The 23,925-nt window shown below is 36.5% G+C and overlaps 1 protein-coding gene across 3 annotated transcripts in view; it reads right to left on the bottom strand.

Annotated features, from left to right (window-relative positions):
• Positions 1–23,925, bottom strand: part of AGO2 (argonaute RISC catalytic component 2) — a 174,736-nt gene that overhangs the window by 43,722 nt on the left and 107,089 nt on the right. Inside the window, exons 4-13 of one of the 3 annotated variants that reach the window (XM_069081216.1) lie at positions 21,681–21,868; positions 17,818–17,954; positions 16,548–16,682; positions 14,990–15,077; positions 12,952–13,099; positions 11,664–11,783; positions 11,373–11,495; positions 10,349–10,482; positions 5,669–5,853; positions 2,081–2,240 (exon numbers count right to left, since the gene is read on the bottom strand). In XM_069081216.1, the coding sequence (XP_068937317.1) occupies positions 2,081–2,240; positions 5,669–5,853; positions 10,349–10,482; positions 11,373–11,495; positions 11,664–11,783; positions 12,952–13,099; positions 14,990–15,077; positions 16,548–16,682; positions 17,818–17,954; positions 21,681–21,868 (1,418 nt within the window). The remainder of the gene's footprint in view (positions 1–2,080; positions 2,241–5,668; positions 5,854–10,348; positions 10,483–11,372; positions 11,496–11,663; positions 11,784–12,951; positions 13,100–14,989; positions 15,078–16,547; positions 16,683–17,817; positions 17,955–21,680; positions 21,869–23,925) is intronic. The other 2 variants (XM_069081217.1, XM_069081218.1) reach the window with 2 other exon arrangements.

The following is a 23,925-nucleotide window of genomic DNA, read 5'->3' as shown; positions in this document are numbered from 1 at the left end:
GAGGGAAAAGAAAACTGTACAATTAAGAGTTGAACAACAGGTTTGAGGTTCTTCCTGAAAAGGAGGGACTTGTGTATTCTGAAGAAGAGGGAGATTGCCATTCAAGAAATAATATAGTTAAAATCATAGAAGTCACAGACCTGAGGAAGAAGCAAAGAGATGATTGACAATTCCTTCTTGAAGGACTTATAAATGGAGGCAGCTATTTGTCTACCTGATATCAATAGAGAGGACTATTGTCTTTCCAGGGCATGTATTCAAGACATAATAAAGAATCTTCTAAGAGTCATCAAAATGTGATACCTACTTAATAAATAAATGAATAATGACTGCTAGTATTATATAGTGTCTACTAGGTGGCAGGCACTATGCTAAGTGCTTTAGAAATATTATCTCAGGGTGGCTAGGTGGCACAGTGAATAGAACACTAGCCCTGGAGTCAGGAGGACCTAAGTTCAAATTCTGTCTCAGATAACACAAAAACTAGCCGTGTGACCTTGGGCAAATCACTTAACCACAATTGCCCTCCAAAGAGGAAAAAAAAAAGTGATAGTAACAGACTAGAGGGCAGGGATGCAAAAAGTTCTTGACAGGCCAGAGCACTGGATTCTCATAACATTCAATCGGCAATTATGCTTAGTCTACACTTGAGTTCAAAACATTAACTTGATAAATACAGGGTGACCAAGGTATGGTGAAATAGGAATTTGTCTGAAAAAAGTTTGGAAATGTTACTGGACTGAGAGAGTTCAACATGAAATAACAGTATGATGTGCTAGCAAAACCACAAAAAAAATGTGGATGTTGGGATGCGTTAAGAAAAGCAAAGCTTGGAGGAATAAGGAAGTGATAGTACCATGTTCTACCTAGGCAAGACCACATTTAGAGAAATGTGTTCAATTCTGACATTGTTAAGTTGGAGAGCACAGAGAAGAGGGAAATGAAGATGCTGAACAGAATTGGAATCCATGTCACGAAGATCAGTTGAAGGAAATGGGTTCAGCCTACAGATAAGCAGACTTAGAGAGACATAATAGCTATTTTCAAGCATATGAAGGACTGTCAGACATTAGAGACATCAGACTTCTTTGCTTCAGCCTCAGCAAATCAAGAAGCAATGGGTAGAATTTACCAAGAGGAAAATTTAGGCATGATGTTTGGAAAAATTTTCTAACAATCATACCTAGGTAAAAGCACAGAACTGGATGCTTCAGTAGAATGGAGTTCTTTCTCCTTGAAGAAGAGATTGGATGACTTTTGGTAAAAAAATATTATATTGTAGGGATTCCCTCTGGGAATGAACTGGACTATATCTAACTCTAAAATCCTAAGATTAATTTTGAATTATTATTTTAACTTCATGTTCTAATTTTACCTGCTCTTTTCCATCTACCATTGATTCTATTTGATATACACAATACCAAAATAACATCCTAGGACATGAATAAAGGCTTATAGGAACACAAATAAAACATTTATTGAATACTATACATGCACAGCATGTGTATATAGCACTATGCTTGACATTGGAAAAAATATAAAATTTGGGTAAGAAAAGAGTCGTGCAAGAGTTCCCTGATACCAATGATGTATAATATTATATGCTGAATACATTGAGGAGATGCACAACAATTGTTGTTTGAGGAACGTCAGGGTTGGTGGACAGGGCAAGATATTCATATCCATTTCACAATAATGTGGGTGATCCCTCCACTCAGAAATCCCTCATTGCTTTAGTAGACAGTCTTTAAGAATGGCTATTGTTGGGGCAGCTAAGTGGCGCAGTGAGTAAAGCGCCAGACCCGGAGTCAGGAGGACCTGAATTCGGTTCCAGCCTCAGACACTTAACACCCACACAAAAAATAACTAGCTGTGTGACCTTGGGCAAGTTACTTAACCCCAATTTCCCTCCAAAAGGAAAAAAAAAAGAATGGCTATTGCCAAATATTCCTCACAAGATAGTCAATAGTACTAATAGGCTTCAAAATCCTTGGACTAGAGCTCATATTCCATTGTTACTAGAGTGTTGTAAACATCACAAGAAATTAGGCTACTCATGCATAAAAAAAGTTCACCTTACCTTCCCTGGGGCAGTAAGATGTTGTTTACTCCTCCTAGCTTGACATTGATCTTTAAGCAAAGATTTGACAGGGTCTGTGGTGTAGTTCGCTGCACGTTTTTCATCTGAACACACTGTGTGGCCATGCCAAGAACAGTGTCCCCAACACGCTTTACTTCCGCTGTTGAAGGGAAAAAGTAAGAGTGCATAGTATTAGTTATTTTTGTGGATCACTTAATTAGCTTTACATACTACCACCCATCTACAATGAATGTAAAGTTGACTCAGACATTTACAGCTGGAAAAGATCTCTAAGACAACAATAAGTCTATCATCCTCTTTTGTGGATTAGTAAACTTGAGGTCCATCTGAAGTAAGTTGGTCAAGTTTACAGGGCTGATGAAAGGCAAGACTGAGACTTATATCCAGATCGCCAGATTTTAATTTCAGGGGTCTTTCATTCCAAGGTCACATTTAACAACTGTGGTCTCACAGCATCATAAAATTTTACACACTTACATACACACACACACACACAAACACGCACACACGCGTCTGTGTGCATGTATGTGTGTGTACAGATATAAATCTATCTCTAGGTCTGTCGAATCATTTCTGTATTTACTATAGTCAGAACTAATAGTGGTTATTTTATACCCCTGAAGTCTAATTATAATCAAATGCTTAAATAGCAAGAAAAAATACTATCACCCTTGAAAAAAGAGCATAAAAACAAAACATTAGTCAAGACTTAAAGAGAGCTATCTATGTCCCATTCATCCCCCTGTAAATGACTTCTGCCTTTCCCCATGAAACATCTGGCAAACAAGTTCTTTGAGGATGATAGCAGATAAATAGCAAAGAGAGCCTAAATAAGATACATTTGCTTCTTGCCCTAAAGGAATCCATTCACCTGCTGCTCAATTCCCAGTCTCCTTCAGTACAACCATGATAATTAAAGTTTGCGTTTATGTAATGTTCTCACATACATTATTCTCATTTTCTCCTCAGAACAACATTGTAAAGAAGGAAGTATGTGTATTATCATCAGTTTTATAGATCAGGATACAGGGAAGTTAACGCAGCTGGTCAATGATAGAACAAAAATATTAACCCGTATCTTCTGAGTCTTAGCCTTTGTCTCTTTTCATATCACCATGCCTTTCCACCATTTCTTGTCTAAAAGGAGAGAATGAAGCAAAGCTAAGAGAATATATCTCAAATTAAATGACAGCTGGAAACTAGCACCACTTCTTGGAATGGCACTCATTTGCTACCTAGATAAAATAACAACAATTATCTTTTTTTTTTTTGCTGACACCATTTGCTGACAGCATTTATTAGGCACCTCCTGTATGCCTGGCCTAAGCACTGGGGACTTGGATTTGGGGGAGGGGGAATGGGCCGATGCCGCTTGCAGACTGGACCTGACGACCTGGGTGTCCGGCCAAAGGGGTCCCCTCCTCCTACTTCTGTCGCAGACTGGGAAACTGAGGCTGCGGAGAAGGGTGAGGGAACAGCCACTGTGCCATCCACACACCTACTACCTCAGTCCAACAATTACCTTTATGTCTGAATCAAGGCCCCCTTCTGTGGGGGTACAGATGGAGATTCTGCTGCGTGAGGTTAAACCTTTATGGGAAATGTTCTCCTGTTTAGTTTGCACCCGAATAAGAAGAAGTCAGTCTCAGACACACCCTACAAGTAGTCATTCAGCATTTGCATGAAAACTTCTAGTCAGTTAGAGCCCCCTAACATCTAAAAGTCCACTTATGGATTACCCTAATGGTTAGTTTTCAGGTGATATCAACCTAAATCTAATGGTGCACATTCTATACTCACAGACTATTAGTGACAGAAGGGAGTTAGATATGGATCATTTAGTCCAACAGTTCTTAATTTATCTCATGTCATGGACCCTTAAGGTCCCCTGGGCAATGTGATGTGAAGCCTAGGGAGTCCATCAGAATCATGCTTCTAAATATATATAAAACATATGGGATTACAAAAAAACCCCAATTATATTGAAATAGTTATCAATTTCTTTTAAGTTTGTAGATTCCAGGTTAAGAACCCATATAGTAGGTCAACCCTTCCCCCTCTCATTTTACAGAGAAGGAGGAAATTTTCCAAGATCATGAGTAAGCTAAGGGCAGAACAAGAATTCAAAACTAGGTCTAAACTATTTTGTTTTTGTCTCTGTTATGCTGGGGCAGAAAATGGATAATTGCATTTTAGAACAAAAGGCAGAGTGACCAAATGACTTAGGAATCAGAAGGCCTGCACAGAAGTCCTGTCTCTGATACATGCTAGCTATTGACATGCTAGCAGCAGGTTGTTGTCAAGAAAGAGCTTTTGAAATCTTAGCAACTCTTATTACCAAACTCCTCTGCCCATTAGGTTTTCTCTTCACTGGAGCTTTTTATAGAAGTACCTTAAAGCAAGAAAAGTTGGCTTTTTAAGGCTCATTTACTGAAAGAGGGAAACACTTTTCTTCCTTTAGACTATCCTTTTTTGAGAATAATTTGTATAGTATTTTGCATTTTTGGGGGAGGGGATTTGGAGATAATCAGGGTTAAGTGACTTGCCCAGGGTCACACAGCTAGTAAGTATCTGAGGCCAGGTTTAAACTTAGGTCTTCCTGAGGATTCCAGGACCCACTGGCAGCCACCTAGCTGCCTCTGTATCATACCGTTTTTAACTGTTCTTTTGAAAAATTTGTTAAAATTCTCCAGTAAGTTCATCAAAACTGGGAGGTCTTGTTAGATATTTGTTTAGTTTGTTAGTTCCTTTATAATAAATATATAATATAAAATATATAAATAATAAATATAAATAACGAGTTCATTTCCTTTTTTGAGATGTAATTATTCAAGGTCTCTATTTGATAGTGTTAGTTTGGGTGTCTTATGTTTCTAAAGTCAATAATTTATTTCTTTTGTGTTTTCTCTTTTGTGGGCATATAGTGGTACATATAGGAGGCTCTGATAATTCTTTTTATTCCTTCTGACTTTGTTGTAATTGTTCAATTTTTACTTTGTTGATATGATTTTCTGCTGTCTTCTTTTTAATCAGGTTGGCCAAAGGTTTATCAATTTTATTAGTCTTTTTGGAGGGGAGAAGGTAGGGCAATTGGGGTTAAGTGACTTGCCCAAGGTTACACAGCTAGTTTTTGTGTCTGAGGCCGGATTTGAACTCGGGTTCTCCTGACTCCAGGGCCAGTGCTCTATTCACAGTGCCATCTAGCCACACACATTTATTAGCCCTTTCAAAGAACCAGCTTTTGTTTGTTTATCATTTGTAGTCTTTTTTTTTGTTCCCAACTTATTTATTTATACTCTAAGTTTCAAGGTTTCTTCTTTTGTGCTTATTTTTAAAAGTATATGTTCAGTTTATTAATCTTCTCCTTTTCCATGCTAATGTATTTTCCTTTAGAATCTAAAATTTGATTGTGATCCATTCCTTTAATCAATACCATCTCCCTTTAGAGATGTATAGCCAAAAAAAAAAAGTTACTACTTCAATGAATAACTATTCATTGAATACAAATTCATTAAACACAAATAAAGTATTTTTAAAATAAAAGGCTGAAGGATCCCAAATACTCACCATAAACAGGGGTTTTGCCAGGCAGAATGACCACTACTAGCTGCAGTCCAGCATATGTGTTTTTTAGATGCCTAAACATAGGCTCAACACTATCTGCTCCTTGCGCATATTTGCAGAAACATGGCTGACCTTGGATTGGCATTCCTGCATCTCTTGAAATCTTTCTGAGTTGTTCTGTGAAGGACCTAAGGGAGAAGAATGATCATACTAAAAAACTGAATTAAAATTATATATAGATATATAAATTAACTATAATGTAATTAAATATAAATCAATATAACACCTATAAATGTAGTAGTAGCTCTGTGTGTGTGTAGGTATGTGCATGTGTATGACCTTCGCTTCAGTATTTCATTAAACAGCAAGCAATTTACTTTTAGAAAGTCCTACTTAGAAGACTAATTCATTAAGACAATATGCCCACCTAAGCAGTAACCATCTGGGGTCCTCAAATTCTGACGAAAGCCAGGGATTAAAATTGACTTCTAAAAGTTGGATGATAAAAATGCACAATCAGCCTAATCATATCACATAGTCACAGAGTTGGAAGGGACAGAGAGGCACAAAAGTCCAGCCCTAGCCAAATCAGAAATCCAATTTTATAACTTCAACAAATCCAACCTCTGCCTGACAACTTTCAATGATGTGGAATATTATTGTGAAATTAAGAAACAGTAAAGAGACTGTTTCAGAGTAAAAGTTTTTCTATTAATCGATGCAGAACAAAGTGAACACAACTGGGAAAACAATTTTGCAATAATAACAATTTTATAGACAGAAACTTTGAAAGTCTTAAAAAACCCTGATCAACACAATTATAAACCACGAGTCCAGATGACTGAAGATAAAAGATTTCACTCATCATCTATCAAGAGAGGTGACATATTTTATGAAATGGCCAATGTGGAAATTTGTTTTGTTGGAATACTCACATGTGAACAAAGGACTTTAATTTCTGTATTCAATTTGCTCAGTGGGAAAGAGTGATAGTGGAAGGGAAAGAATAAAAGGGAAAAAAATAATCCCAGGCATGGAAAATGCATTATTCTATATGGTAATTCACTATGTTTTTTTGATAGTTCAAATAGGCAAGAAGATTTTCTTTATATTGAGCAAAAATATGCCAAAGGATGTCATCAAAAAGAAGTATGACTGAAAAAGGAGTTGGGATAGTTATGTAATGAGAGATATATTAACAGGCAGTCATCATGCTTGTTCTTTTGGTATACATGCAATATCAAGAGACCTAGAAGAAACCTCAAAAAGTTTAAACATTTATGGGAGGAATAGATAAAAGTCATTCAGGATGAGAAGGTATGGATGGGCTGTGACCTGCGTTACTTGAGGGAGTACCCTCACTGGTGAAAATAATCACACTGTATGTAAGCATAGTGCCTTACACATTTGTACATGTGTGTACTGGGGGATAGAGAGGGAAGAGGAAAGCAACTTGGGATTTAATTAGTGCAGGCTACTCCTGTGGTGAAAACTCCATCCTTCAATGCAATTGGTAACTGTTCTGCAGCTTTTAGTCAAAGAGGAGATGACTAGGTACATTGAGGTTAAGAGATTTACCAGTGGTCAAGGATCTACTCTGAGTCAGAGATAAGTCTAACACTGATATTTACTGTTCCATGCTATCTCTCATCTAATCAACATCTCTTAAATTATTTAGTATTAAGAAGCTTCATTTTCAAAATGCTCAACTCTTTGGGGCAAAAGGAAGGTCAATGAAAATTAAGTTTTGCTCATAATAACAATAATAATAGCTAACATACATATATAACACTAAGTTTTAAAAAGTGTTTTTAATATATATTATTATATTTGATCCTCACAAGAATCCCATCATTATTGTGAGCTGTTATTGTTACTTTAAATAAGTTTTTATTGATGTATTTTGGTTTTTTACATTATCATAGTTTTCCCCAATATCCCTTTCATGTGGAACAAAGCATACCTAAGAGAACAATGAAGAAATAAATAAGTTCCATATGAATCTGAAGTATTGTTACTGCTACTTCAAGATTTTCAACCTTTATGCTAATAGTTTTCTAATAACCTTGATTTTTGGAAATGATTTGGGCAAGTTTGACATGCTCACCACAGAAATCAACTAAAGATATCTGTAAGAATTGCATGCATCACTCCAAATACATAAAAGGAGATAATACTGGCGTTTTGGAGATAAGGCTGGATGTGTGTGGAGAAAAGCCTTCTTTAGGAAGAAAAAGGCATTTTTCGTTGTAAAACAAGAACTTAAAACCCAGTCTATTTTGATAGGTATTCAATTGTAGTCACTTCAATATATTAAAGGTCTTATTTTTCAAGGAGTATTGTTAATCTGAAGTTCCCTCTGTATGATTCTGTTCCATTAGGGGATGGGAGAACAGGTTTCAGAGCAATAAAAACAAGATGATGATATCGAGGATGAGCTTTAGGACACAGTCTAGAATGGGCACCTTATCAATCCTAGAGATTTCAACGCAAACTGTCATTTTCCATGAACTACAGCTAAACCTAAGACCCTTTTTCCTTTCTAAATGTTTGTTAATTTAAATTTCTATCTCTACTTTCAATTTTTCAAATTTCAGTTGTAAGTTAAGATGCTAGATTTATTCATTAGGCTATAAAATTCAGAAGCCATTTGAGACATAATTCTAAAACTACCTTTTAAAAATCAAATTAATCTGTAAATTTTGTAAAGGAATACTTTCTAATGCCCATTATTCTTCAAAAACCATCTCTAAATGCTTTACATTTCTTTTCTTTTTCTTTTTTTTTTAATGCAATTGGGGTTAAGTAACTTGCCCAAGGTTACACGGCCAGTTTTTTTCTGTGGGTGTTAAGTATCTGAGACCAAAACTGATCCGGGTCCTCCCAGCTCTGAGGCTGGTGCTCTTACTCACTGCACTACCTAGCCACCTCTAATGCTTTACATTTCTAATCAGTTATGCTTACAGGAACTATCGACAATGAATTAATATCAGTTTCAAATACATATGGACCAAATGGCATAGCCTCTAAAGTCACAAAGTAAAGTTCAATGAATTACAAAAAGACTTTGATAGTAATATATTTGCATCACAAGATTTGTTCCACAATATTCTTCTCTCAGAACTGGACGAATCTGATAAATATTAAACAAAAGGAAATATATAGAACTGAACTTTTGGAGAATTTAGAGTTAAAGACTTATGATGTTTTCTGAATAGGAACATTTAAAAATATACATTTTTCAGGATAGAATGATACCTTTACAAAAACAGACCACGTGTTAGAGCACAAAGAAATTCAGAAAAAATGAAATATTCAACATGTCCTTTAAAGAGCATAATGATTTTGAGTTATATAGGGTACACAAACAAGAAATATAAACTCAAATGATTTAATTTCATCCTGAATAATAGTTGTGATTGTGTCAAAGGAAAAATAATCATAGAAACAATAAGCATGTAAGAGAGAATAACAATGAGAATATACCAGAATTTCTGAGATACAGCTAAAGCAGTCCTCAGAGGAATCTCTCTGAAAATATTGCTAATCAGATGTAATTTTTTGAATATTTGTCAGACTTCTGAGTAGTGGCATTCTACCAAGGTACTTTAGCTTTCCTTCAAAATTTATTCTGCTTGAGGGCGGCCAGGTGGCTCAGTGAATAGGGCACCAGCCCTGGAATCAGGAGGACCTGAGTTCAAATCTGACCTCAGACACTTAACACTTGCTAGTCACATGACCTTGGGCAAGTGGCTTGATCCCAATTACCCTGCATTCTCCCCTCCAAAAAGCAAAAAAAAAAAATTGTTCTGCTCAACTAAAAATCATTTAAGACAACAAAATCTTTATCTTTATTAGACCCCTTTCAAACTCTGATTATCACAGTCACTAGGTCAGTAGATGGGAAAAAACCTAGTTTGGGTTGATAAATGCCTTATGAAAAAATAATTACTGTAGTTCTCAAAATATGCCATTAAGAGAAGCCAATTTAATTGTATACACCTAAAAGAGTCAAATAAGACACTGGCTCTTATCTCCCACGCAGAGGTGGGAGTTTGCCCAAGGAAGATTCACTGTGGGAGAGCTAGATTATCTGGGCAGGTTTCCAGTGATGGTTACTCTATAGGTAGTTTTGTCAGAACAGGACGGGGTTACCTAGTTGATAAGGGGATAATGGGAAGTGTGAAAGCAGACCAGACTTGGGTGAAATGGAAAATTCTGGCTAGCAAGGGAGTGTCTTTCTTTGATGCTTCTATATTCCTCGCTTTTCTCTTAGTTTCTATCAACATTTTCTTCTTTCATTCTTTTGCTTAAAAAAACTGTGTTTTTTTTCCCCTTCTTGATTATTTATAACTTATTTTCCATTTACTCTTCAGGTTGCTTAGAGAAAAAGCCCATTCCAAACCTAAATGCTAACTACATAAAATTGGTGACTTCAGTGAAAATTACTCCTAACTTAAATGGCCCACATATGCTTTCTACTCCCCTCTGTGATAACAACCCTTGAAAGAAAGGCTTCCCTCCCTGTCTACACAAAGTGGTTTAGTGTGCCTCTTTGACCCACCTCTGACCACCCTTGATAAAGACCAAGAAACACACAGAGAAAATTAATCAAGTTAGCCCTGCATCCCTCAAGCATGAATAATGAGTGATCATCATTTTAGTTCTGTTAAGGGGACTTACTTAAGATGAACTTCAGTACACTGCCGTTGAGGTGCAAAGCAAGCAATCGCCCAGACCTTGATTTCAATTCCAGTATGGAACTGCTTATTCCTCATATCCCAAACCCCCTGGACAGGTGTAGCAATTGCTTTATTCTGCAAAGGAAAAGGTGGGAGGAAGTTTGTAAAAGAGAAAGAAAAGGGACCACCATGAATGCTTTTCCTAGTTACATGGTTTTATAAAGCTTTGTAAAATTTTAAAGTGTTAAAATGGTACCCAATGTGAGGTAAACTATTAGAGCAAAAGAATACAACCTTATATTTAAGCATAATGAAATAGAAATTTCCTAATTTAAACTTTGTTAAGGACTTTCACAGGCATCACCTCATAGTACTCCTTATAACAACACTAGAGGAGTTTTTATTCTTCTATATGGGGAAACTGAGGCTTAGATGTTTCCATGGTTACAAAGCTTTTAACGACTGGTGAAAGGATTTGAACCCATCTTCTGAAGTTACAGAAATGAATTATTAGAGGAATAAAAATGAAAGATGACATCAAACTTGAATCTAATTTTTATGCATACATCCAATACAAAGCAAAATAGTTTATGCTTCCAAAGAATAATTCTACCTGGGAAGAAGACAAATTTGATGATGAATAATACTTCATAATTTTGTATTTTGGGGAAGAGGATCAAAATGATCCTGATTCCCTACAGAGCTTTCTTTCTCTCCCACAAAAGCCTTTTCTGAAATTTTAACATTCACATGGCAAGGTAAATTCTCTTCTTTTTTGGTGATGTTCCACATAGGCAATTCCAATTTTCAACGTCATGGATTGGCTCAAAAATTGGAAGGATTACATTAACTATGAGAAAAGATGGTAGTCATTGTCGATGGTGGTCAGTTTCATTTCTTTGCCCAGGAGAGACAGAATTGTATTAGAGGTCAAACTATGCTATCATAACCTCCAAGAGCCCTGGAGCATGCACTTAAAATACCAATGAGACCAGATGATGCACAAGTTATGTCCTGTCACATACCCTGCCTCCATAGAGGATTGATGGTGGCTGCAAGACCCGGCCAGTGACATCTGTCATTTCATCTTTAACCATTATGCCAAACTCACGAACATAAGGGTCTGTATTGAAACTTGCACTTCGCATCTTAAAAAGAAAACAATGAACAAAAGGTCGGACACAGGCTTAAATTTCTTCTTGAGAGCATGTCCATGAATAACTGTACAAAGATTTCATTGCAGTAGACTCTGAATAACTAGACAGAGTTGACAGGGCTCTAATCTGGGCCCACGTAGCCAGCAAATAATCACTCACCAACTTGCTGATTTCTTCTTGTCGATCGGGTGCTGATCTTGCAGTTGCCCGTATCATGGTAGAGGTTTGATTGTCAGTCAGTTTCTTTATACATCTCTGTCCTGCCACTATGTTGCATACCTATGAAGGTTAAAAAAACAAAAAACAAGCCAGTAGTATTCAGTCTACTTTTGAAGCTTATGGGAAATAAAAATTCAAGAAATCTCAATGTAAGGAAGACTATAACAATCAGTGTTTTCTCCAAAATTAAATGGGTTGCTTTATAAACTAGTGAATTTCCTCTCACAGAAGGTCTTCAAGCAAGGGCTGGATGATCACCTATCAGGAATATGTCAGAGGGGCTTCACACTTGAGATTCATACCTGAATTGCATGAGATGGATTTACCTAATTCTAGGAATTGGCTGGATTACTCCCAGATTACCTCTACTCCTTTACAACTCTAAGCCTGTTTGTCCATCTTTAAAATGAGGGAGTTGATATAGATCTAGGGGTTCTTAACCTGGGATCTGTGAATCCAGATTTAACTACTGTATTTCAATAGAAACTGGGCTTCATTTGTAGTTCTATGTATTTCCTGAATTTTGGTAGTCCTATGTATTTTAGGCATTCTGGAACATAATTCTGAAGAGGGGAACAGTGTGAAGGTGGTCCAGACAACTTCCAGCATTGAGATTAAACTAATTACACTCAATAAACACTGCAAGGTGCACAAAAATGTAAAACCACAAGTTTGTCCTTAAGAAGCTTAAATTAATAACAATTTTACCAGTGCATTTTAAAAATGAGTTTATCTATAAAATTTCAATTCATGTTTGCCTAAAATATACAGATTGCTTATAGCAATTCACCTAAATTTTTTTTCACATTATCTCTGTTGGGTTTGTAGTATAAACCTTTTATGCTGAAATTTCGCTTCTTCTCTAGATCCTTTCTTGGTATCTTGTGCAATATTGAGCACAATGAAGCTCAACAAAGAGTTGCTGTCTCAATAAATATTTGTATCCTTTCTCCGGACCATCATCTCCAAAGGCCCAAGGCTACTGAACTCTAACACCAGGAGTTCCGGTCCAATTCTAAAAAAGAACTAAAATATGTAAAACCCCTCTATTTTTCATTTTCAGTATTTACTGTGTCTTAGGCCAAGGATTTTGATATAATACAAAGTTTAGTCATAGATTGACACAAAAAACTGAAAGATCTGTATTTTTTTGGTATCTAAAAGAACATCTAGTCACCATAGATTTTATAGAGACCAATACATGCAAAGAAATTCGGAAATTACTTGCCTCAAGGGGAAGGTATGTATGCTTTTGCTCCTGTCCAACTTGTAAACATGGAAGGTGAGGATAACGTAGAACCAACTTATGTCTGTCTTTAAAATACTGTGCCACCGTACATTCAACAGTCTGACCACTCTCCTGCTGCAGTGGGAATCTAGGGAATAAAGAGGTTCATATTGCAAGCTTGCCCATGATTCCCTAGATGAATTAAAATAGGTTTGTGGGAAAATATTTTATAGACAGTCAAGGCATGAATTCAACAACAACTTATATAGGGTCTCCTATGTGCTAGCCCTGTAGGTTCCTTTTTTTTTTTTTTTAAAGGTAGGGATGGGGAGAGTAGGGCAGAAAAGAGTTGGGGAAGTCACAAATGGAGATAGAACATTTTAAGCAACATATTCTAGAATCAGGTCTTTGAATTACACTGACAAAATTCAGGTCTTATGAGCTAGGGAAATCACATATATACAGAGAGATGAAAGGCAGATGGAACTACATAAGGAAGCCACATTGGAAACTTCATTAATCTTTCCAGTAGGAAATACTTTGTAGTCTTGTAAATCATTTATTGGGCAAATATTTTCACACAGGACCTCTAGCTCCAGCAACAAGAAATAATTAAAATAACTAAAATGGTTCCTGTGAAAGGAGATCTAACATGACTAGGGAGAAAAAAGTAATAGAAACCATGACCTCAACATGTGTATGAATTTATGACAGCAGGCAACTGTATTTGAAGTGCAGTATTTCCCAAGATGCATCACTTTCCAGCCAGAGGAAAGATTGCTACCTAATACACAAAGGGTATAACACTCCTATGGTATAGTAATATGTCCTATTCAGAAGTATGAATGAAAAAAGCCAAGAAAGGAGGTAATGGTTTATCATGTGACTGTAACAAAGTTGTGCTGCAAGAAGTTACTACTTAGTAGAACAGTTATTATTTCTGAGCACAGATTACTTTTGTTTTTATTTTAACAATTCACATACTACACCCAGACTACCAGGAATTTCTTAGCATTTGACTTTTAGAAGGAAAGAGAGAATAACAGGGTGAAGAGAATATAAGGCTTATAGCATATCGTTGTAGGAATGATGCACAATACTGTGCATAATGCAAAGAATATTGGCTCTGAAATTAGAGGTGGCTGTTGTTGTTTTTGTTGTTCAGTCATTTTTCAGTCATATCTAATTCTTTGTGATCCTATTTGGGACTTCAATGGCAAAGATACTGGAGTGGTTTGCCATTTCTTTAGCTCATTTTACAGATGAAAAAACTGAGGCAAACAGGGTGAAGTGACTTGTCCAGGGTCATACAGCTAGTGTCTAAGGCTAGATTTGAACTCAGGAAGATGAATCTTTCTGGATAAAATTTATTATGCTTAGCTCAGTTTAACTAGGAATGAAAGGTGAAAATTACAGGGAAGTAAATTCCAGTTTAATATGAGGAAGAACTTCTTAATTAGAGCCTTTCAAAAATGAACTACACTGTTTCAAAATGAAGGCAAGCTCTCCCGTACTAGAGTTGTTTAATCAGAAGGAAAATAAATCCTGTCATGAATATCATCAAGCGGCTGGGATTCTGCTTTGGTTAAGGGTTAGACTGGAAAACTTACTTCTATGATGCAATAATAGTTATAGGTAAAATTCACAACATAAACACACACAACTTAATACAGCAGAACATTATAGCATGGACTTAACCACAGAGGGCAAAAGCTTGATTTATTATCTAACAGTGTTTGGCTTTTATGGTCAATGTTATTAAAGAGCTCCAGTAATAACTGTTTCTTTTCATTTTGCCAGTGAAGAAAATTTCACAAACCTATAAAATCCACAAAGATGAAAATGGAGATATATGTGTGTATATTCTCTACATACAAATATTATACACACATCTATTATTTTTTGTGAATTTTATAAGGTTAAGGAAATTTTCTTTACATGTATGTATTGGAATTTTAATTTCAGAAGCCATTATAAACCCATGCAATAGTAATCTCCACTGATTTTAAGATCTGTATAGGTAAAAGAGAGGTCTTACGTTTGGTGACTTGCTGGTCGTCTGGTAACATTACACACACGGTACTTTCTCTTCATCTGTCCACAGTGTGTTATCTCTACCTTTAGACCTAATAAAACAAAAATTCCATACTTCTAAGAATCTTCAAAACTCTTCTCAGTCTACAAGGTAAATTCATGTATCTGTCCTCCCATATTGCTATTCCCTCTACTGACAGAGCTAATAACTATTCCCCTTTATAAATGAGGAGACCATGTTTAAGAGTTACTGTGGTAAAAAAAAAAATTCAACATACCAAGGACAACCCGATGATCTGCTACACTAAAGGGCCCCCAGGCAATATACACACCATCTATCACCATTATTGTTGTTCAGGTATTTTTCAGTACCACCTGACACTTTGTGACCCCATTTGGGGCTTTCTTGGCAAAGATACCAGAGTGTATTACCATTTCTTTCTCCAGCTCATTTTTACAGATGAGGAAACTAAGGCAAGCAAGGTTAAGTGACTTGCCCAGGATCATAGGACTAGTAGGTGTCTGAGGCATGACGTGAACTCAGGAAAATGAATCTTCCTGACTCCAGTCCTGGTACTCTACCCACTGTACTACCTACCTGCCCTTGATGGCATGCCACTGTGCCTTTACTCACTGTGCCCCTTTCCAGCATGATAAGAACCAGCTAGAGACTGTGACCTAGAGGCATAAACCCCTCAAAAACTCATGGTCACCTTCAAACCAAAATGGAAATTGGAACAGAAATTCAGTTGTGAAGACTTTAAAAACAAAAACATTTTTTCAAGGGACGAGTTGCTTTCTCATTGTGAAAAATAGGACAAAATTCAATGATGGGCTGAAATTGGGTGATGTTAATTTACTGCCCAGTCCCCACTATATACTTTATTTTAAATTTCTCTCTCAGTCCTCTTTGCCCGACAGATGATCACATAAATATAAAAACGAAAAGAACTATTACAAAAGAAATAGAAGGGGGGGGGAGGCGGAGAGTTTGCCTACATTGTCTGATCTATAATTACAATATTGATGTCTCACATTCTTTATCTTGTAGATATAAAAAACAAACTGCTAAAGAGCACAAGAATGCTACTACAAACCTAAAAAGGTTGCCAGGAAGGGACTTGGTTCTGAAAGGATAACTTACAACCTATTAACTCACATAAGAGCATGTCTCCCCCCTCCCCAAATGACTGGTTTGTAGGTCCTTGTCAAGGAAGTTGACAAGTCCTCTATCCCCTGTTTTCTTTCCCATAAAGACTTGATTATTCAGTAAGTGACTAGGTATATAGCTCTTATACCCTGTGAAATGCATTTCATTTAATCTTCAGGGGAAGGTAATTAATTCCTACTGCCACCCCCAACTCCCTATAAAAACACATAAATGAATAATAGCTCACAAAAAGTGGTGATAAGCAGAGCCTGTCAAGTTTGGCAGAATTAGAACATTTTAACCTCAACAGAATGGAGAGCATGCCTAACATTCTAATTCAGCAGAATAAGACCAATATCCCAGTAAAAGACAAAAGTGACATTTCCCAAGAGCATTTTATATGAACCCTTACCTTTGATTTCTTTGGTAAACTTTACCCTTTGGGAATCTGTCAGAGGTTTCTGTTGCTCTTCAATACTTTTGAAATCCAAAACTTCACAAACAAACTCAATTACTGGCTGTGCCTTGTAAAAGGCTGTTGCTGAAACTATAGGGAGAGAAAGAAATGGGAGAGACATGGTCTAGGTTACAGTGTTAACTGGGCACTTATAAAAATATAATTTCCCCCCCTAATTTGATGTTGTTTTCCCACACCATAAAAGCCTTTAATTTACTGAAGGTAATTTGTACCATTATCTAAAAATAGAGTGGGTTGGTCTCGACCAAGGTTCTTAACATTTTTTTGTGTCATAAACTCCTTTGGTATTCTGGTGAATCCTAAGGACCCCTTCTCATACTAAAATTTTATTTTTAAATAATAGAAGGAAATGTTAAATTTCAATCAGAGGTTAGTGAAAATAAAAATGTAATTTCTTTCCTATTTAAGCTGAAATCTATGGGGTCTGTAGATAGCAGAATCCCTGGTCTAGAAGATCTCTAAGGCCCCCTTAGGCTCTTAACATTTTATAATAATGCCATGTCTGTATATTCAGAGTAGTTTTTTAGGGTTTGTTTTTTTTTTTTTTGGTGGCACATAAAATAAAACATATAATGTGGAAAGGGGAAGTTATTTATGTTTTAATTCACATACTAGATAGTAATAAGCTCCTTATACTAAAGGGCAGGAATCTTTTATTGATCTTTGCACTTTCACAATGCAATGCATGTATTAGGCATTATAGAAATATTTGTTCAATTGAGTCATGAAGAAGAGAAACAGCTGGTGAGTCACAAATAATATTGCCTTTAATATACTATGGAGATCAAACCTATGACTAAACTATAACCTTGACCTAAATAATAATAAACAACAACAACATAGCATTCATATGGTACTTTAAGATTTCCAACTTGCTTCTTCATAACAATCTTGAAAGGTAGGTGCTATCATTATCTTCATTTTACAGATGAGGAAACTGGGGCAGAGAGAGGTTAAATAACTTGCCCAGGGTCAAAAGCTAGTGAAAGTCTGAACTCAAGACTTCCTGAGTCCAAATCCAGTGCTGTTATGCATTGCTCCACTTACCTTGACATGCAATTTAGGCCTAGAAGGGTAGTTGGACTGCAGGACCAGGACTAGAAGTGGCCCAGTTCTAGCAATGATGTTCTTTCCACCCACAATGCCACACACTCTTAGCTCTTTAGGAATAGACATTCTATGAGAACAGAAAAGAAATTCTTACCATCAATGTTCAACATCATTTTCCAAAGTGAAGGTCGGACTGATTGATGGAATCCAAACCAAACTTCCCTTCCCCCACCAAGAGGGTTCGAGCACCCCTCAGATGCAGTAAAAAATGATCGGCCCACAGGCGTGTACCTGGAATAAAGAAATTAGTCACTGTTTAGTTCATATTACTTTTCAAATGAGATGAAAGAGTCAACTTTAGAACATACAGGAAAAGAAAAATAACTACTCACTAACAAGTATTTACTGGGCACCTTCTAGCAAGCCAGCATGTGGGGTGTTATTCATCTTAAACTTTGATAAGACATGATATAATCACCCTCACCTCAAGATAGTTCTAATGGAGAATGAAAAGATAATACAGTGCTATGGCTAATTTACTTTAAAAGACCAGGAATAAGAACCAAGGCTACTCTTCTGCACCCCAAGTTGTGTCTTACCAAGGTAAGTAATAGAATCAATAAGACTCAAGGTAACTTGCAGAGATAACAAAAGACAAATGGTATGAAATAAGGATGGACTCAGAATCAGAAGAATAAAGTTGAAAGGGATGATAGTTAGATAAGTAGTCATCTGACCAAGAAAAGAATCTTAACCTCATTTCTCTGACCCCTAGCTGACAGCATCTACTCAACAAATCAATTTTGTTGGAATGCAAAGTTGTGAACAGGAACACTGGGACACGTGGCATCATGAAGACCCCAAGAAATTTGTCTGTTTAAATTTTCAAGTGTTGGATTGACATAACAAATTATATCAGTATTCACCTCAACGGAATTGACATTGGCCTAAGTATCTACCAAGGACCAAGAAGCTGTGAATCTAGACTAGGAAATGGGGAGGCTACCTCTAGTGGCTACACTAACTGGAAAGGCAGGGTCATGAGTAAGTAGAGAAGTGGATAAAAATGGTAGTAGGTTTAAGACATTCTTAAAGTTCTATATTTTTCAAGAAGCCATGTGAAACTACTTCTGCCTGCACTGATGCCAGAGCATCAAATTCTTATGATCTCCAAGTAGGAAGAGAGCCCCAAGAAGTTAACAATCATAATCCCTCTTTAATACAGGAATTCAACATTGGTCATAAGTAGTCATCTAGCCTCTCCCTGAAGTCCTCCAAAAGGTAGGAGAGCATTCCATTTCTGGAAAGCTTTCATCGGACTTTGTTTTACTGAGCTAAAATTAGTCTCTCTGAAACTACCACCCCTTCAACCTAAATCTGCACTCTAGAATTAAGCAGATCAAGCCTAATCCTTCTTCCACATGGCAATCCCCTCCAGCACCCAAAGTCCATGCACACATCTGCATTCAGATATTTTCTTGTATTATTCTCTAGCTGCTTCATATGCAGAATCACAGAACTATAGAGTCAGAGTCATAAGTAACCTCGGATAGAACACAATTTAAGGATTCCTGACTGACAAAGCAGAATCTAATAGCTAAAACAACATATTTATATATTGCTTTAAGGTCTGCAAAGCACTTCACATATTATCTCATTGGAATGTCACAATAACCCTATGAGATGAGTTCTATTATTATTTCTACCTTAAAGAGAAGGCACCTAGTGAGGAGAGATCTAAATGCAGGCCTTTGACTCTAAGTCCTGAAACTTTATCCTGCAACTAAGGCACACTATCTTCTCAAGGACTTATTTTTATTTTATTTTTTTCCCCATAGGCACAATGTATAAATTCCTAGAGAGTAGACTCTCACCACAGGATGGGCATAAAGAAGTCACTTAGTAAATATCTATTCACTTGCTAGAGATATTGTACAGGGGATTCTAGACAGGGCGTGCTAGTAAATGTTTAACAATCAGATCTCTGAAAAAAGTATCTGTAACACACTTTTAAGTTTAGTCTGCATAATTAATATTCTCCTACCACTTTCTTAAGTCTAGAAATCAACAAAATAATACACCAATAAAACAATAAACTCTGATTTGTAGCCATTTGTCAGTTTCTAAATTGTAAATGTTATTACTTTTGACTTAACAATTATCTTTTGTGAGCCAACTTGAACTAACTCCAGCATACCTCTGTCTAGATCACCAAATGATTAAAACTCCAATAGTAGAAAGTCCTAGGGATCTGAGATCAACCCACACCTCTTCAGCCTCTCTCTGTTTAGAGACCTCCAATCATTGGGGAATTTATTGAGGAGACTACGCTACCTTAGGACACTTGTACTATATGTAGCAGCCTCTAATACCTAGATCCCATACCATTAAACACCTCTGGTAGTACAGTAAAAGAGACTAGAGAAGGAGAAAAGTGGAAGGATGAATTAAAGGAAAGGATTCAAATACAATTAAGGAAGAAAATAAGTAATATTTATAGATAGAAGCCCCTTATTTAAGTCCATTGCCCTTATTTGGTTGAGGAGGAAAATAAAGTCCTAAGGTGTTATGTATTTTGTCCAACATCACAAGGATATTACATATCAAAAGCTGGGAACCAAGTTAAGAATTTCCTGACTCCAAATTCAGTCTTTTTGCTGCTCTGCCATTACGCCGACCACAGAAAACAGCCCAAATGAATAAGGGTAGACTGTGCACATGTAGCTCCAGGTTCTTATTATCCATTGGAGATCCAGTACAGCACAGTGCATAGGGTAGCTAGATTTTCAATCAGAAAGACCTCAGGTTTGAAATCTACCTGTGATACTCTGTGAGCAAGGGTTGAGTCCTTTAACCTCTGTATCTTCATCAGTAAAATGGGAGTAGTACCTGTAGTGCCTACCCCAGAATTATAGTGAATCACAAATGAAATCATGAACAGTGTTTTTGAGAGTTTTTTTTAAGTGCAATGAAGCCCCAGCGAGTGGGTCACATGTATTAGAATTCATATTAATGGAAATATGCCAGGTGAATTTGAATAATGTGATCACTTCCTAGGATTCATTATTTGTACTAATCAGGACCTGGCTGTGTTTGAACATAAGTTCTTCATATTAACATTTTTTGGGGCTGAAAAGTTTGATGTGAAGCATCTTGCATTTTAAGATTACGCCAGGCTTTCATGACAGTATCAGTCCCAATCATGACTTATTATACTGCTTGGTGACAGTCACTTTCACACGAAAATCTTTCAGGGCATAATAAAAGCTCACAGCTTTTGATATCAGCTTTGAATGTGCCTTGGATACATCACACTTGTCAGAATCATGGTTACCCTTCCTGAAGCAAGACACCAAGACCATCTGCCAACAATCTATTAAACCAAAAGAACATAATATAGAAGTAGAAATCAGGAAAACCACTGTCCCTTTATACCTGTAGAAATGGGAGACTGTTTAGCACCTTGAGCCATATTCAGGGCTGTCTGCTGTCACTTACTCAAATTTCAATATTGGATGTGTGTGTACACACTGAGGGCAGAGAGAGACTATCATACTGATCATTATCTAAGTTTGCAGACAATCTACAATTTGGGGTGTACTTTTGAAACATCAATAGATGCTCATGATTGATTGCTCACAAATGCTCTTAGAACATAGATCATGGCTTTATTTGGCCTTTAAAGATAAGTAAGAGATGTCTGTATGAAAAAGTAATCTCTGAATTCCTGAAAAGTTCCTTTTTGTATAGTCAAAGAAGAATAAGAAGCTTTTAATTATCCTCTTCTTCTGTTGAGAAGCACTAAGGAGAATTTTCACATGGCACATCTCTCTGATTTTAGTTTTTGGAATGAATTAAGGTATCCTGACTAGTTAAACTAGATAAATGAAAATTTGACCTAATTTACAACTCATTTTGGTTTTTTAAAATTCTTAGGCAGTATTCTAATTTGGAGATGGAATTCCTTCAGGTACTGAAAAATTGGCTAATATAAAAAATCACATTAGGTCCTCTTACCTCATAGATGGCAAATGCCTCATCACTACATCCAGTGCCTGGATGGTTTCAAAAGGAACACTCGGCAGGCGACCAGAGAGCGCGTCATGCAAAGCTTGGAGACTCACACATGACATCCACTTTATGGCCACCTTAAATATCCTGTCTTTTCCTTCTCCGGGCAACGTGACCTCCAATTCCACCTGCAACAATATTAAAAACAAACAAGATGATTCTTTCCATTTCAAAATAGAGATGCTAGTTATAGCTACTGAAGGAAGAACTCTAGGTCTAAATCCAGAACTAAGGTAACTGAATTCAGCTGGAATAAATCTTTACTGAGTGGCCATGACAGGCCTTCCTGACACTATACTGAGGTTTTGGGACACAGTAAAAAGAAAAGTGACCATGGTCCTCAGAAAATTTGTAACCTCACTGGGAAGACAGCCTATACGTGAACCAGATGGAGATAATGATCATATAACATAAGGGAGATATGAATAGCATATATAATAATAGAAGATACTACTTTCTTATGGAACTCTAAAGGGAGAAAGTTAAATTAACATCCCTTTCATCTCTAAATTCCAAGAATGGAGGGAGAGATCAATGTGACTTACACAAACCATGAAAGGCTTTAGACCAGTCAGTCAACAAGCATTTTATTGAGTTTCTACTAAGTGCCAGACATTGTGCTTAGAGAAGTTTAATAATCATAATAGCACAATCATCTATCACAGAGGTGTGAAACAGCCCACAGACTCTGCCCAATTGAGTCAGAACCAGCTTAAAATGTAATTGGGAAAGACTTATATAAACTGATGCTGAGTGAGTAGAGTAGAGCCAGGAGAACTTTGTACACATTTACAGACACATCGTATATGTGACAACTAACTTTGATAGACTGGGCTCCTCTCAGCAATGCAAGGTTATAAGACAACTCCAAAAGACTCATAATGGAAAGGGATATCCATATCCAGAGAAAAGAACTACAGAGTCTGAATGCAGATTGAAGCAAACTACTTGCTCTCACTTTAGTGTTTCATTTTGTTTTGTTCCTTCTTTCTTGTTCACTCTGTTGGTTATAACTTTTCTTTCCGACTTGACTAATGTTTAATGCAAAGGTATTTGTAGACCCTATATCAAATTGCATGCTGCCACAGGGGGAGGGAGAGAAAATTTGGAACTCAAGGTATTGTGGAATTGAATGTTGCAAACATCCAAAATAAATAAATAAATAAATACTTTTTTTTTTTAAAGAAAAGGATTTATTCTAAAAAATGTAATTGGGAAGTATTAAACAAAATTTTGAAAATACAGTAAAATACAGATAATATTAATTTGAGGTTTTCTAAGTTTATATGCAGTACCCTTTCCATTTAAATTTGATACCACTGATGTACAGTCCTTTACAATTCACAAAATGTAAAATGTTTTTATGTACCTGATCTCACTTGCAGTGATAGCTAACATTTATATACAGCTTTGAGGTTTGCAAAACACTACACACACACACATAAAATCTCCTTTGATTATCCTCATTTTAAAATGAAGAAACTGAAGCTAAGAGTTAAGTGACTCAAACAGTTGGGAAGTAGCTGAGAAAGGATATGAATTCAAGTCTCCCTAGCTCCAAGGCCAGCACTTGATTCACAGCTATCCATTGTACTGTTTAGTCATTCAATATTGACTAATATTGTAGAAGTGTTAAACCCAATTTAAAAACGAAGAGAAGCAAAACTTTGAGAGGTTAACAAGAGTCTTGTCATTCAAACAGTTCTGAACCCACTAGTATGAGCTACCACCATAATCAAGTCAACAAAGTGAGGGCAATGCAATACGTGAAATATACATACGACAGGTTTCTAATATTTCCATGATCTACCTTAGGTATCTACTGATTACAAATCCAGTCCTCTTCCCCCTCCCATACCCCATGGCCTTGGATACAGGTAGATAAGATTCAGATAGGCAAAGAAAACAGGTAAAAAAAAAATTCCAAGATCAAAGGAATATATTTTTAATAAAACTTGAAAGGGAACTGTCACAATGTGACACTGAAATTTGAGTACCAATAGCCTTAAAATTATCTGAGGCCTGTAAAGAGGCTGTCGAACTCCATGGATGGTGTTTACCTCTAAGAGGTTTCTGAGTCCCTTCAAAAGCATAAAAGACTCAGTTGCTCATTGAGGAATAAAAAGGCTGTGAATGAAAAAGAAGCCCCAACTCCTTGGGTGAATGTACAAGAAAAAGCACTCAGTGGAAG

Source organism: Petaurus breviceps, unplaced genomic scaffold, assembly GCF_028583685.1.
Source record: "Petaurus breviceps papuanus isolate PSGF00001 unplaced genomic scaffold, PetGlider_PUasm1.0 98, whole genome shotgun sequence".
NCBI classification, from domain to species: Eukaryota; Metazoa; Chordata; class Mammalia; order Diprotodontia; family Petauridae; genus Petaurus; species Petaurus breviceps.
The sequence above is the reverse complement of the archived record's forward strand: the minus strand, read 5'-3'. Positions and strand labels throughout refer to the sequence as shown.